We start from the raw sequence: 16,951 nt of genomic DNA on the forward strand, positions 1-16,951 counted from the left end.
CACGTGATGAAAATTGATATAAACTTTTGTAACTGTACCTGCAGATTCCGTCTTAATAAATATTTTGATTTTTCGCTCGGATGGTTCCCCTTCTTGTGTTTATTGAATTCATTCCTAATGATGGAAATTATATAAAATAGTTAAAATGAATAAAAAAACTTTTAAACGGCGAAATATTCCTTAATACATTTTTTAAAATTAGACTGGTTGAGACTGAAAACCTACTGAGAAGGTAATTTTCATATATTATTGTTTGACGTAGTAAACTAAATTTTTATTTTTTAATTACGAACAAATAATTAAAGTATCTCTTTCTTCTTTTCTTGCAAAAATATGAGCAATTTCAAGAAAATGTAGATTCTTCGAAGTTTATGTCAACCTTTTGTATAATCTTTTTGACTGAGGATTTTTTTAAGAAAAATCTTTTCCATTTAATTAAAGTGACATAATGCATAATTTTTTATTTAGTAGAATATTTCTTACTAATTCTTTTAACTAAGTTTTCACTATCCATTCAGAAATCTGACGGATCACGATACCGAAATATCCTCCAGAAATTCATCAGGTTAAATTCAGATTTGTAATAAATCCTTGCTTAAAATAAATATATTTTGATATGATTGTGTTATCAGATATAAGGTATATTTTATTTCTAATAGCTTAACTAAATTTTTAAATATTTATTTTAACATATTTTGTGAAAATAATTATTATTAGGTGATGATTAATACATGCTTGCTGAAAACAGGTCTCCTAAATGTTTGATTATATAAGGGGGGGGGATTACATGTCTGTATTAATTTATTATTCAGGATTGTTTTATTTCTTTTTATAACTTTTTGCATCACTGTCTTAAATGTAGATTGTATGCAAATATGTGCAGCATATTTATCATCACAATTGCTTTTGCTTTAAAAGTTCTTTGAATATTGAAATCCATATATTATTAACAACACACTAAATTTTAAGATTTAATTTTATTTGATTGTAAATACAAATTTGTAAGTTAATTTAAATTTTATTTAAATCAGTGGATGATTTAAACTGACATCCTTATAATTTCTAAATTTCTCTACTGTTCTAATTCAAATTCCACCACATGTTTTTTTTTTTTTTTTTTTTGTTAGTTTGAAGTTAAGTGTAGAGAAAAGGAAAAATTTCTTAAGATATTTCATGTCTAATTTTTTTAGAATGATGCAAAAGAATATGAGGTAAAGGTGGTCAAATGATATGGTATATCTATTTTGTTAATTATGATGATTATGGTATTAATTAACATAATTATGATATGTGTATCTCAGTTCAAAGCCTTTTTATTGTTAATCATTTCAGTGTTATTTCTTGTAAACATTTTTGTAATACATATTTTTAAGTCAAAATTTTACTAAATAATCTTAAGTTTATAGAACAATTGAATTTTTAAAAAAATCTTTTTCATACTAATGATTAAACAATGTCTTAGCTTTGGAGCACAAAGGGCCATTTTTATTTTAAAGAAGAGTATAAATTTTATGGAATTGAGTATTTAATACATATTTGAATAAGCTATTTTTTTTTCAATTAGTTGATTTTATTTTAAACTTTTAACTCTGTATTTAACTTAAATCTGTGTTACTAACTAATTAGTCAATTTTTAGAATATGAGAAAAGCACTTTTATTTGTATATTTTCTTTATGTATGTCAAACAAATAAGCATAGCCTTAGCTTAAAAAAAATGTTCTTAAGTTTTTATTAAAGCATAATTGTATACTGTCTAATGTTTTTAACCTTTTGGATACGGCTTTTAGTGTGCTAACATCCATTGTTCTGGTACACCATTTGTACCAGCCATCATCAAAAGGTTAAAGGTGTTAAAATGGCACGGTACTGAAACCACAACTTTACAAAATTTAGAAAACTATTTGACAGCTGTTAGTTAGAGTTAAAAAATTACAATTACTGTGATTTCTGTGTAGAGTGCTGTCACTGAAAAATATAAATGGGAGATATATGTCATTTTAAAAAGTGAAGTGGAAATGTGAATGACCAGGGTCCTGAGGACCAATAGTTACTAAAGTTTATTGAAACCACTGTCTTAAGGCAATGATAAGTATGATTTGTGTTACATACTAGTTTTACATTTCAGACTATGGGCCAATCTTTTACAAGTCAACTGGAAGAAATAAAAGATGATGTTGTTAAAGAAGCTCATACCATTAAAAATTTACTTGATATCTCTCATGAAGAATTGTTAGAGAAATTAAATCAAGTCAATGAAATGTATGTTTATATGCCTTATTTTATTAGTTTCATATTTGTTACTCTTTTATTGTAGGTTTATAATCAAAGTAGATACATTTTAATTTTGTTCTAACTTTGCTAATATATTGTGGTCCATGACTAAGTCTGGCATGAGATAATTATAATAATAAAAAGATTGATTCCTTACAAATGCATGTGGTTTGCTGTATAATAATTATTATTCTCTCTACAGACATATATAAATCAGGTTTTTTTTTTGTATATTTATTAATTTTTCTTATATATATATACTGTTACTTATATGATTGATATCCTTTGGTCTTATTGAACATAATAACCTCATATTAAGGCAAAATAATTGTATTAAACTCTTTGAGGTTGAAGTTCTGCTTTAAATTATGTTTTAAATTTTTAATCTCTTGTTGAAAATTAGTAGTTGGATGTTGATGCATTTAGATTTTAATAGGGACCTGCTTTGAAGCAATTCTGGAGGAAACATCGAAACGTTAAAAATAATTTACCTCACACTTTATTAGATCATGATAATTGCTGGAAAATATGTTAGCTCTTATCTGTATTTAAAAATCAAATTATCATGATGTTTGGCTTATTCTTTGATGCGGCCTGTTAAGCAATTTCATTTTTCTGCAGGATTACTCAAGAATTCTCTGATCGATGTGAATTTAATGAAAAAATACTCTAATATAGCAGATTGATATCAATTTGCTCGAAAAATGGTATTTTTTAAAATTATTATTTTCTTATAAATGGCATTCTTATAAAATTTTCTTGTAAATGTGGCAGGCTCAGACAAATTTTGGACTGTACAACATCATGTACAAATTTGTAACAAACTCCAATTTACAACATGATAATAATTACTAGTCTGTTTATGTTCTAAGGATTCGTAATAAATGTGTTTTGGGTTAAAACAATTGTTCGAAGTAAAAAAATTATGGAAGGAGGAAAAAGCCTGAAGCCCGAGGGGAAATTCAAGCTCACATTTGCAAGAGATTGCTCTTGTGAATTGATGGATGGGTGAAGCACATTCATTGTTGAAATGAGTAAGAAAAGAGAAGAAAAAATCTTGACATTCCCATTGATGAGGCCACCAGCATGTTGTTTGCTTCCTTCCCTATAGTAGACTGATTGTAAAGACACAGTTCCCAGTAGAGCACCAGAATCAAGCATCATTGGGTGAAATACGTTGGTCGAGAAACAAGAAAGAGGCAAAAATAATTCTTAATTGCTAAACAAAACTAAGTCCTATTTATTGGATAGTTTTGTAATTATCCTTCATAACCCCTTATTTCTCTCAGTAAATATATTTATCTCAGTAAATATACTACTAACTAATCAGTTCAAAGCAAAATTAAAATGAAAGAATATTGAAGAATTTATTCTTTCAAAAATATTATAGAAAGTAATAAAAATACAACATAAATAAAGAAATTAAGGAGTAAACAACAATGCCATCAAAATGTATCTTACTTCATTTTAGCACTAAAATTAGAAAAAAAAATTATGTGTTTATAATTAATAATTCCATATATAGTGGGGCTTTCAGGAGAACTCCTTCAGACATCTGTCTCGCGCGTTGTGGTGGGTACTGTGGTTATGAAGAAAAGACTGTGGTTTGGGGTGAATAGTTTTGTCTTAATCTTGGCATAGGTCGCCGTAAGTAAATCAATCGACACCATCTCTCCTCCATTTCACTCCCATCAGAAATGTACCCTAACTTGTTTCCATAGTAACAGACAGTCCCAGACTTTCCCTCTGGAGGAGTTCTCCTCAAAGCCACATTGTAATCATTACTTTATTGTTAAGTTGTGTTCTTTGTTTATTTTTATTTGTAAGATAGTTTTAAAGGTAAAAATTTGAATTTTAGAATGAATAAAATAGAATAATCTGCATTATTATGATGCTTTAAGGAAAATAAGAACATTTTAAAAGTTCACTTTGTATAATAAATATAACAATTGCATTCCAAAAAGTGATAAATTAACTATAAAATGTATAAGGTCCTCATTTAACAAATTTGTCTGTATAACAAAAATGCAGAGCAATAAACCATTCTGCCTAGAATTTTGATTTGAAAATTCTTACATCAATTTTCTTCTATTGAAATAACAAGGTGAAGTGAAAGATAGAGAATTTCTCTCTTAATTCACCATCCACTCATGTTGTTTCGTTCTGAGGATAAAAATTATCGTGATGTATGTACTCTATTTATATTTAAAAAAAAAAACTTTTTAGGAATATTTATGCCATTAGTTTATGTGTTTGTTAGAATTTCTCTGAATTAGAGAGATATAACAATCGATTAAGAAGAAACAAAAATAATGGCACATGCCTCTCTATTAGATTACCAGTAAAGTGCACCATAATTAGTCAACTTACACATATTTCACGATACAAATTTTACTTTTTGAAAATTCTTGTTGATTACCTTTTTTAAACTTTGTTTCCTTTCCCCCATTTCTTAGATTAGCGCATGCTGCAGATGACGGCAACTCAAGGCTAGAATTTAAGATTAAAGAGGAAAGTGATACTACATTCTTTTGGAAACACACTATAAAAATAGTTTGTGTTCGGGTAAATCACAAATCTCTATTATTTTTTTTGTTCACTTCCAAGATTATTAAATACATCCTCTTTATCCTATTTAGTCCAATACTTAACAATTACTAAAGATGATGTGAATCATATGAAACCAATACAACAGGTCTACTATTTAAATACATTTTATCAATCAATTAAAATTCAGCATCTTATTGACAAAAAAAATATTTATGTTCATTTTTGAGATTAAGTTATTTAATTTAATTAGGATATACATTTAAAATGAACTTTTGCCATGACTTTTTTTAATTTTTGGTATGACATTGCAGAAAGGATATTTTTTTGCATTAATTTGTTGAAATAATATCTTTATCGCTAGAAAAAACCAACATTGTCTTTGCCTATCTTTAACATAGTTACAGTGAATCCAAGAATGTTAAATCTTTGTATCGTTACAGCGCAAGCATATTCTTATATCCGGGTTTCAGTGTATCCCGAAGAAATGAAAACTGCTATATCATTGTGAGGATATGGGATTTAAATCAATATTTCACGATCTATCATTCAGTTCTTATTTTAAATCAATTTTCTTATATTATCTGACAAGTTATCAGCTATGAGCGACTAAAATTTAAGCTCTTTAGTTTAAAATAAATATTTTATTTTAGAAATATTTAAAAAAATTGTATTACAAAAAGATAATTTAAAGTTTTTATCTTTATTTTTTTTTTGTGTTGAAGTGGGCCATCAAATCACTAAAACTCTTGTATAAATCCCTCTTTAGTAAATTCTAATTTGTGCAGTAAATCAACTTTCAAGCAGTTAAAAAAGAATCGATGAATATTTTGAATGTGCTTATACAATACATCACTTCATATTTTAACTTAAATATTAAAAATAGAAACTTAATATTTAAACGTTATATTAGTAACAAAAAATAAAAGGAAAAGAGTTTCCTTTTGTTATCCTGTATATATAAAACAAACTAATACTTAAGGAAATATTTAACATCATTAATAGACTGCACTCAATTTACAACTTTTATATCAATTTAATGAATAAAATGATTATTTTTCCCCAATTCAATTCATTTCAACTTTAAGGAGAACAAGAAACATTTTATTTTCAACTGAAAAATACTTGAAAATAGTGGAATGATGAAAGTACTAAAAACATCAAATTGGCATGTATATATAATAGTAAAGGTATGTTTTTCTATAATGATTTAATTAAAAATAAGAAATATAAATCTTTTTTGTCATTTTAATTAACACAATGAAGCTTTAAGCATATCAATATGCGCTTATAATACATTGGTTAAATTTTAAATGCATATGAATTTTGTATAATGTTTAATTATGCCCTTTATATAAGCATTGTATTTTGAAAATATTAGAATCAATAAAAACATGCTGTGTAGAACATACAATAATAATTTGTTTATGACAACAGAAGAAAAAAAAATCTGGTAATAAAATATAAAATTCAGAAAAGCACCTCATCTCCATTTATGCTTTTGATTGTAGCAAGTATAATATATTTATGCTTGTCACATGCAAAAACATAATTAACAAGATGAAAAAAAATGGTGAAACTTTAGATTGTCCCTTGTTCTATAATTGCATTTTTTGAATAATTTTATAAACTATCTGAACATGGAAATAATGATGGTCTGCATTATTTATATAATTTTTAGACACATTACGACTTGACTTTAAATTTACTCACATTATATATTTTAGCAAAAGAACAGTAATACATAATCTTTTAAACATTACGTAGCACATTTATTCATTTGAAGTAACGCAGATTCATATTAGGTCAAGATTAAAGAGATTTTTATGGAAAAAATTTACTATTTTTCATTGTGTTATGTTAATAATGAAAACTTAAGTTATTTAAAAAATTTCTTCTTGTAAAAATTTTTTTTTAAATTTAAAAAAAAAAGAAAACTGTGGTTTAAATCACATTAATTTAAACCAGTCAACCTTGTGTGAGGTTATTGTTAATATTTTTTAAAGTGTTCGTGGTTTTATATAATTCAATATTTTATAATTTTTTTTTTATTTCAAAGCGTTTATTTATTTTTTTGAATATATATTTCTTTCTAGCACTTAACTTCTCCTCCTCGATCATTAGTTTACAAATTATTGAACCTGAGGCAGTTCCTAACAGGCTACAAAATGATACTGTATCATATGAACTACAAGCAAGAAATTGAGAACTGTGCTAGTGCCAAATCAGAAAACCCCAGTGGTTTATTGAAACAATTTTCAGCATCTATGATTTTGGATGAGTGAGTTTTTCTTTCTTTCTATAATTCTATTAAATATTGTTTTTTAAGGTATTATTACGTTTTCATAACATTGTTGCAGGGAATTAAGTAAAAAGCACTGTTAGAAATTAGTAATTGTTTTTCATAGTTACAAACTAATTTTCTCTCTAATGTAGTTCATCTGAGTAATAAAAGGGGGGGAGGAAACTTTTTTAAGCACAGTGGTGTTCAATTAAGAAATTAAATTACAATTATTCTTTTTAAAATTTATTAATTTCATTTTGGTTTCATTTCAATATTTAAAATTTTGTTTTGAAACATAGAAAGTAAGTTTCGTCTTTTGAATGGCTTCTGTCATCTTATTTTTCATAATATTTCCAATACTGGAATACCAACAACCCAGTGTTTGCTACGTGCATCTTATATGTTGTGATTGTGGCTAATAAACTCAAATTTACTTATTCTTTTACGATTTCTTTTATCCTCCATCTTAACTTTATTGCATTTTAAATGTGTCAGATTTTGGGTTTTAAAATTCTAATATTTATTTTGTAGCTAATATAACATCTACAGTATGAATGGAAAAAAAATTAAGTAGTCTGTATTAATGATGTAATAATTGTACAATGTAATTTAAATTTAGTGTATTTTGTTCATTTAGCTAATGTAAAAGCTAAATGAACAAAGAGCTTAATGAGAAATATCTTTTCAACTACTATTCTCTACAACACTTAAGTTGTATATGTTACGGTAGCATATCTACCACTACAAAAATTACTACTGCAATCACTAGTATATAAGACATGTTAACTCGACTCTATGTCGGAGTACTTTTTCATAGATGAAGGTTGACATTGTTGATAAATACTATCACCATATTGGTGACCTTCGGACATGATGTGAACACGCCTACCTTGGCAGTAACGCCCACTTCGATCTGGTAACTCCTACTTCATTGGATGGTCCACATTGAACTGTTGACTTGCTACTTGTGACTGTGACATTATCCACCTCCTCGCACTTTTGCTACTCAGTCTCGTCTCGATCACACACAACGCCAACCTGCATTCATCCGACTGCTAAAGGCAACACAGGAGCGACTGCGACCATGATCTTAATACAGCTCTCATGACTAATGTTCAAAACCCAGTGACCTTAATCCAGCTCTCCCGATCTGTCACAAATATATCAACTAGTGGTATCCATGTGTTGAATTCTATCACAGCTATAATTCTGGTGGGGGAGTACTGTAGCGTATCTACCACTACAAAAATTACAACTACAATTCACTAGTATATAAGACATGCTAACTCGACTCTATGTCGGGGTACCATTTCATAGATGAAGGTTGACATTGTCGATAAATACTACCCCCACATTACCTTTTTTTTCATTTATGATACAATCTTCATGCATAATATTAATTTATCTTACCATTTATCAATTGAACATTTGTATTTAGAAGTACTTTAACTATTCTAGTTAATAAATTACTTTTAATTTTAGGATTACATCCGGAGAAAATCCTGAAACAGAAGATTGTATAATATGCATGGAAAGAAAACCGGAAGTAACTCTTCCTTGCACTCATGCCTACTGTTTGTTTTGCATTGAACAATGGTAAGAAATAAATACATTTATTTAGTTTTAGGTTTATGTTCTAACAATAATTCTAAGCTTATAAAAATACTCAAAGATGTTACACAAAATTAAAATACCACTTTTGTTTAGATTAATATTATTTATTTTCTAATAAAAATATCTGCTTAATTAACGTATGTATTAATTTAATTAGATAAAACACTTCTTCATAATCATTTCTCATAATATTTTTTTACAAAAAATTTTTTTTTAATATCAATTATGTTATAAATGTGTTCAGAAAAAAATTATGAATAAGAAAAGTTAAGATAAATTATTCAAGAGTATTTCAAAAGATATTGCACAGTAAAAACTTACACAATAAAGCTACAAATTTAAAATTTGCAGAACATTATCAAAGTGGGATTTCAATAACTTTAGCAGTGTTGTCATAGAGACCTCACTCTGCAATGGATTCAACTTCATCCCACATAAAATCATATTTACCCCCATTCATAGAATTTGAAATTCTTCACTTTTTAAAAGATTTTACAATGAAATAAAAGTTTTCATAATTGTTTTTTTTTTTTTTTCATTGGTGGACTTATACACGTAATGTACCGGAAATTTGCTATCTTAGAATAAAAAATATGGGGTAGACTTTACACCAGAATATACGAAAGTTTCTAAATTTAAAATTTATAAAGCATTTTGTGTGTATTACATGTTATTTTAGAGTTTTTTAAACAAATGATGAAGTTTTGTAAAACTACTTCCCATTTATATATTTTTTTACAATTATATTAAATTTTAATGTTCATAATATTGAAATTTGTTGTATTGATTCAATCTCCTCATTAAGGTCATCAAATGTTTATTTTGAAATAATGTACAGAAGTGCACATGAAAAATTATATTTGTATTAAAAAACATTGAAACTTTAGAATGAAGAATTTTACTCTTTGTATACATACCCGTGTGTCAATTCATTTGTATGTAGTTGTATATAATCCTAAGGCCCCCGATGATCTTTCCTTTTATTTTGTTTGCTTTCTAGTTATTTTATTTTTACATTTAACTCAGTTTGTAACTCTGTTTCATTCCATTACATTTAGTATCTAATATCACTTATGTTTCTTTGTGAATAAATACAGGGTATTCGAGCACCTAGAAAGTCATACATTTTGGTATTGAGCAAAAATTGTCATGAAATGTCATGATCTGAGCTATTTTTTAAAAAAAATCACGAAAAGTCATGGATTTAGGTCACCAAAAAATCTAATTTTTAAAATGGAATTTATCTCCCTTCCCCCAATTTCATGGTGTTCCGAATATCTGAATTTGTAACGAAATCCCCACTCACAATCATATTTGATTAAAATATAAAATGTTTTGTTGTGTTCTTTAAAAATTATGATGTGTTTTCAAAAAATGAAAGAAGAAACTTCATTTCTAGAGCGAATTATCTTTTATCTGTGATTTCAGAATTTTTGTTATTATTTATTATTTTTATTTTATAAATTTAAAATTTTAGCTGCAGGCAAGCCAGCCATTGGCAAATTTTTTTATTCCGAAATGAGAACAGAAAAATCAGGAGTATTTTTTTCCTTTCTGATGAACAAAAAAAGTATCTTTAGAATGTAATTCTGCAGAAAAAAAAAGGAATTATTCGCTTTTGTATTTTTTTCAGCTATTTTATTGCTTCAACTCTTTCTTTACTCTGTTTTTTAAATTTAAAATCTATGAAGATGCAGAGTATAACAGTTTTGGTTATACCTATCATTTCAATGAATGTTTTTATAATGCTTTTTTAAATTTATTGTTGTGTTTTTATCTTAGAAAATAGTAACTTCATTAAGTCATGAAAAATTCTTGGAATTAGTCATGAATTTGAGAATCTGAAATTTTGCAGATATCTTGTAAATAGTAAAACAAATATTTTGGGGAAAGTGTATAAAATATTGTTTTGAAATCGGTAATAATGAGAAAAATTCTATTGTTCTTTAAAAATAATTCCAGTTCAATGTCTATATAATACTTTAATTCTAATAAAGTTTTGATTTTTGTGAAAATAGTAACTCTTGTTACCATATAAGTTTGAATAAGAAATGACCTCTGTTAAGTTAGATTAAAATTTGAAGAAATATGCTTAAATTATTATTTTGTAAAAAAAAAAAGAAAACATTTATTACAACTTCTTAAAACCAGGGTGTCACTGAACAGTGAGATAAAGAAATGCCAGAGAATTTTATTAAAATGCCCAGAAAATCATAAAAAGATATTAATTTTAGCTTGAGGTATCTAAAAGACGATGACTAATATTTTTTTAAACAAATTTATACAAATTCTGAAAGATATTTTCTGATTGATTCACGAAATAAAATAATTTGACATTTATAAAAAATATTATTTATAGAAAATATTACGCTAACACAATAAAAAATACTTGCCTCCAATTTTAAGAATTCAGTTAAACATATGTGCTAACTAATAACAAGTGTATCCCATAGTGAATTACCCATAGTTACTCTTTCAGCTAATTTTAATGTGGCTTTAAAAGCAATAGCAACATAAAATAAAATCTGTGTCGTCCATTATATTTCTTTACTGCTATGTGACTAAATATTTTCACGTAATATGTTTTGTTTATTCTTGTAATAATAAAAAGTTATTTTTTTAAAAAAATAATTATAGAAAGTGTTTTAATATATTTTATGTACATTGCTAAAATCAAGAGCCATGAGTTACTGTGCCCATTCCAGTTTTCTTGACCTTGTGCTCTGGCTTGCAAAATTAAGGTTTTGCCTGGAGCGCCAAAATGTCAAGGGCCGGCCCTAGATTCTTGTTGGGTTTATTTAGTGCAGACAATGTCTTAAATCTGGCACAAAATTGTACTTTCTTTGGATAAAAATTTTTTTTGGCAGATTTGAATTCCTAATCCTCAAAGTATGAGGGTAGTGGTTCGTGAAAGTGGTAAAATATGATCCATTAATTTTGCAGCAGAATGATTCCTACTTTGCTCTATTTGTGGAATTGATGAAGTAAATTAAAAAATTTTGCTTTCAATTATAATACTTGTTCTTCCAAAGACAATTCCATGTAGAAAATTGTTTATTATCTTTATTTATAGCTTTTTAATATTTAATTCACTAATGTTTAAAGATAATTATTTCTAATGTAAATTTCAATGATAAATCCAAAATTTGAAAGAAATAAGTTGAATATTTCTTGAGAAATATTAAACTTATTTATGATGAAAAAATACATAAAAAGTAAAATTAACATTAAGTGGTCGAATCTTCAACTATTTTCCTAATTAACGAGCTTAAATGTTTTGTGTAATTTACAATTCTCCATAAGCTAAGGAACACATTTGTCTCCGATTTTATTGTCTGTGTTAATTAATCGGCATATTAAGGCCATCTAAATTAAGCAGAGGTGATAATATTCCCTGGGTACCGGGGCATTCTGAGGTTTTCGTATTATGAAGAAATCACCAAACCTTCATATGATAAAATGTTAAAATCATTTGAAACGATTAAGATGAAGATAAAGGTGAATCAATTGTTATTTTAATTATGTCTAGTGTTTATGAATTTAAAACCAGTTATTATTGTGTTATTTAAGTATTTCAAATGATAATTTTCTATATAAAGAATGTTTCATATTACGAACTTTTTATCAGGATGTAGCGACTTTGTTAAATGGAAGTCAGGCTGTATTTATAGCCTACCCAAAAATTACACTATAAACACACTTTAAATAGCACTGTTATGAAGTAATACAGAAATTTTGTATGTTCAACATTAGTTCCTTCTAATATATTTTGCTTTTATTAGGAATGTATCTAATAAAACATGCCCAGTTTGTCGGGAAACAGTGGAAAATACAGATGAATCATGGGTAACCCCAGATATTCCAAACTCATCTGAAATTAATGCTGAAGTACAAAAAGCTCTGACTGAGTTGACATTAAACTTGCCTGAAGATGACGATTGATCTGGGTAGCAACACCTGAAAAAATTGTCTCACATGCTTAAAAACTTTGTCAATTTAATTAATCTCCTATTTGTGTCTCTCAAGTCATATATCAATGTTATTTTTCACGAGCTTTGTGTTGTGTGTATTGCCTATAGTATTGAAAATTGTTTACTATATTGAGTTTATTAATTTACATATTTTTTATTAGTTTATTCTTCTCACTTTTGTTCCTGAAAAGAACGTAATTTAGTAGTTCTATTGTAACAGACTAAGAGCTCAAGATAATAAAAAAATTATATTACTGTATTGTTTTGTTAAAAAACAAAGAGAAGCATTAATTCAAGCATAGTTACATTTGGAATGTGACCTTAGAAACGATGCAAATGTACTTTTAATTAATAAAATTAATTTCTTGTGTAATTGTAATTCAAAAGATGCTGTTGTAATTAACAAACAGAAATTAACTTGTTTTTAGATACTTTTATATTTCACTGCATTTTTCAGAAATATTTTTGCAAACTTTAACTGTGGCTGCAGTTTAAGTAAAAGAAAAGATAATTGTGTACTAACATCTGTAAAAACAAGTACATTTTTATGACATGTTTCAGTTAATTTTACTACTGATGCTATAATGGTTACTTGACCATTAAAATCTGTAGTTTGAAATAAATTTTCACTGGAAGATATGAGGAAAACTCTACATCTGATAGGTATTTTTATAAAAATCAAAATAGAAAAAAAATTAACATTGGTGTGAAATGGTCCAACTGATTTTTAAATTATCTCATTATCTGTAAGTGTTTTTTTAATTATTTCCAATTTAAGCTTAGAAATTTTATTAGTAGTTCCCTATTTTTTATTATTAATATTTCACTGTCAACTATTAAATTTTGGATAATATTTACATGCTTTGTGTACATATTTTGCAAGAAATAATCATTATAAATAAAGTGTTTGAATTTAAAAAAATGAAATAAGGAGAAAATGGTGAGAGAGAGAGAAAAAAAAACATCACGGGGAAAAGGTTTTGGAATGAAATTTTTCATAGTTATTTTTAACTACATACATATAGAAATTTTATCAAATTACAGAGTAAATTAAATAACTTGCATGATAGACCATGTCTATCGCCAGACTTTCATAAAAGGAAAAACTTTCTGTAAGCACAAAATCTCAATTATAAACAAAACCTTTTGGCAAGCAATTAATTGACTCTTGTATTGATTAGTTTCAACCCTTTTGCCACCTAATTTTGACAAAATTTGTTCGAAAATCACTGTTTTTTTTATATGTGTTTTAATTTTTCTAAAAATCTTTACTGATTTTTTTATATATCAGCATATATTTCTTTCAATTTAAAAATTTTTTGGAAGTATAAAACCAGTTATTAACTTAACGAAGTTTCTGTCATTCTATCTAATTTTTTTTGTTTTATTTTATTTTATAACTGTCGTTGAACAGCCGACCCAATTTTGGGTTTACGACTACTAATGTTCAACTCCCTAGCCTTGTAATTGAACCAATCCAGAAAAGAAGGAAACTCCTGGATCAGTACCCTCAGAGGTATTGATTTGTTATGGGAACATGGAGGACATTGAGACTCGACAGATTTAATGTGCATCAGTCACCATTTACTACATGGGGAGTCTTCGGCCAGCAAGGATCAAACCCACAACCTCATAGACATAGGCCCAGTGTCCTACCAACCAGGATATCCCAGCCCTAAAATTGTTTGTTGGGTAGAATATAGTAATTTTGGCTGCTTTTAGTTATTTTCATAAATTTTCCACCATAGTGACAAATTTTCTTCAAATGTCGAAGGTGCATTCATGTATATTATGCATATATTTCAATACAACAACCAACTCCTTTAAAAACCTCTTCGGCACTAATTTCTTGCCCTTCAATCTGATGGTTAAGAGAGAGACCATGCAACCTTTAACAAGGGTCTAATTAACAGCTCCCTAACACTGAATTTTCACCCTTCAGTAAGTTAAAACAACACATTGCAATCCGTACTTGGTATAGCCCTTAAAAGAAAATGCCATTGCATTTAAAATTGTTTTCAGTATCTTTTACATATACAATAATTGTAATTAATTATTTCTAAATTTTATGAATGATTTGTTAATATTTTAGAGTAAGTTGTGATAATCCTGAGTCTGCAGTTTTTGGAATGTTTAGCTCCTTTAAGGACTGATTTTATATATAATTGAGTGTAGTCCTTTGCAATTTACAGCTAATAAATCAATAAGTGTTTTTTAATTGAAATAATTTCTAACTGTAATTTATGTTGACCTTTGTACTTTATGCCCTCCGAGTTAATATATTATCAGTTGATTGTGTAAAGTTTTCAGTTGATATTGATTCAAATGATATTGAGTTAATTTCCAGTACACATAGTTATTGAGATAAACTAAATATCAAATAAAATGACAATTTCTAAAAATTGTGGATATTTCATTTTATTATTATTTATTTTTTTTGTTATTGAAGTTCAGGCATTTTATTGCTTTCTCTTTATTTACAAATTTTATCATTGAAGGTTATTAAAAAGAAACTTAATCCTTGGCTATTCTTTTAACAAATTTAAAAGTAGATAGTAAACAAATGTATCAATCAAAATTACTTGCAAATTAGAGTATTAATAAGTATATCCCCATTGTGTAATTTTTATTTAAAATGAGAAATTTGGCTTAAAAATGTACAATATTGAAAGGAATTGAATAATCGCAAGTTATAGTCTTTTTGGAGGGGTATGCAATTTTTTTTAGTGATATTTTTATTAAAGAATATATAATATGTTGCTGTACATTCAGTTGTTGTATAAATTACTTTTATACTTCATCAAAAGTATTTCAATATTGAACATTTTTATTTATCAACTATTTTTACTTTTTGACTAGTTTGTTAAAACTACATATACTGCATAACTTCCTTTAGTGAATCACTTATTTCTAGCAAGAGAAATGGTTTACCATTTATAACCTTATTTGTATTGGCAAAGATTTAGTTTTTTGTTTAATTTATTTTTATATGCATATCTTTTATAAGTTGTTTTTTTATTAAAATTACTTATCTGTGATGAAGTAAAACGCTGTCTTTGGAATTGTATATAGAAATTTTAGAGCTGGATAAATAAACTTGTACAGTTAAAAAAAAATTTAAAGTTATTTAATGACAGCTTTTGTTTAAGAAAAAAATTTTAAAGAACATCTAGCATATTTACATTCATATAAAGTCTTGAATTTATAAACCTTTTCAGGGACATATTCTGAATGTTCTAATAATTCTATGTTGGTCTGTTATGTAAAAAAAAAATAAAATGTAAGTACCAATTCTTTTTCAAGCTGTTCAAGTTAAAATTTGTGTTTCTGAGTTCAAGTTTTAATAACTCATTTAATTTAAACTAAACATTTAAAATTTAAGTGTTAAGTGAGAATTAAAGCGTTTTTAATTATGATAGAGTTTATTTTATTTGTATTATAAGTTTATTTCTGTATATATTGTATTATGATTGTTAATGTTATCAAAATAAACAAAAAAATTGTATTTACTAGTCTTGAGAGTTTGTTTTTAGTTCCTGTTGTTGTCTTATTCATGAAAAAAAAATTTGTTTTAGTTTAAATTAATATATTTTTATTAAACAGTAAAATGTGTGCTGTCATATTTGATTATCAGTAATTTATTTGCATGAATTGCACTGTCACTGACAGAAAGTAATGCAATCAAGTAATGTATTTTAAGTATATTAAGTTTATTAAAGTAATGTATTTTAAAAGTCAAAACTTAACTCTGCTTACAGGGTACGTAGCGTTTTTAAAAAGTGCTTAAAGATGCTTATTTTCGGTTTTTAAAAGCCCTTAAAGGTGCTTTTTTCATTGGGTGTTTTTAAAAAGTTCTTAATTTTCCTTTTATTCCAAAATGAATTTTTTCCTTTACTATGTTGATTTTCATTTCCAATTATGCAAAAAGACACAGTTCACATTGCTCTATTCACAATGTTTTCACAATAAATTCAACCCCAATCTATTTCGACTTTTTGTCAGTCCCTAGCATATGAAAATGCCATCCATTTTACATAATTCAAAATTTCATAATTTTTGACAGAATTGTCAAAAACAATGTTCAAAATTTTTTTTGTTTTGTTTTATGTGACGGTTAAAACAAGATAAAACCATAAATTGTCAAAAAATTTCCAAATCTGCCTAATTATGATATTTTTTTTAAAGTGCTTAAAAGATGCTTATTTTTTGTTGAATAATTTGGCTACGCACCCTGGCTTATATGAAATTCTGATTAATTGATAA

At 26.7% G+C, this 16,951-nt stretch overlaps 1 protein-coding gene across 1 annotated transcript; it reads left to right on the forward strand.

Moving 5' to 3' along the window:
- Positions 1-49: 49 nt before the first annotated feature.
- LOC107446700 (RING finger protein 141) lies at positions 50-16,200 on the forward strand. The gene is made up of 6 exons (XM_016061415.4): positions 50-232; positions 2,127-2,260; positions 4,729-4,837; positions 6,916-7,100; positions 8,586-8,699; positions 12,500-16,200. Exons 2-6 carry the CDS (start codon positions 2,130-2,132, stop codon positions 12,657-12,659), a joined length of 699 nt encoding a protein of 232 aa, XP_015916901.1. The 5' UTR covers positions 50-232; positions 2,127-2,129; the 3' UTR covers positions 12,660-16,200.
- Positions 16,201-16,951: the final 751 nt, after the last annotated feature.

This window comes from Parasteatoda tepidariorum, chromosome 7 (genome assembly GCF_982258835.1).
Source record: "Parasteatoda tepidariorum strain Cologne lab strain chromosome 7, Ptep-v5.0, whole genome shotgun sequence".
In the NCBI taxonomy this organism is placed as follows: Eukaryota; Metazoa; Arthropoda; class Arachnida; order Araneae; family Theridiidae; genus Parasteatoda; species Parasteatoda tepidariorum.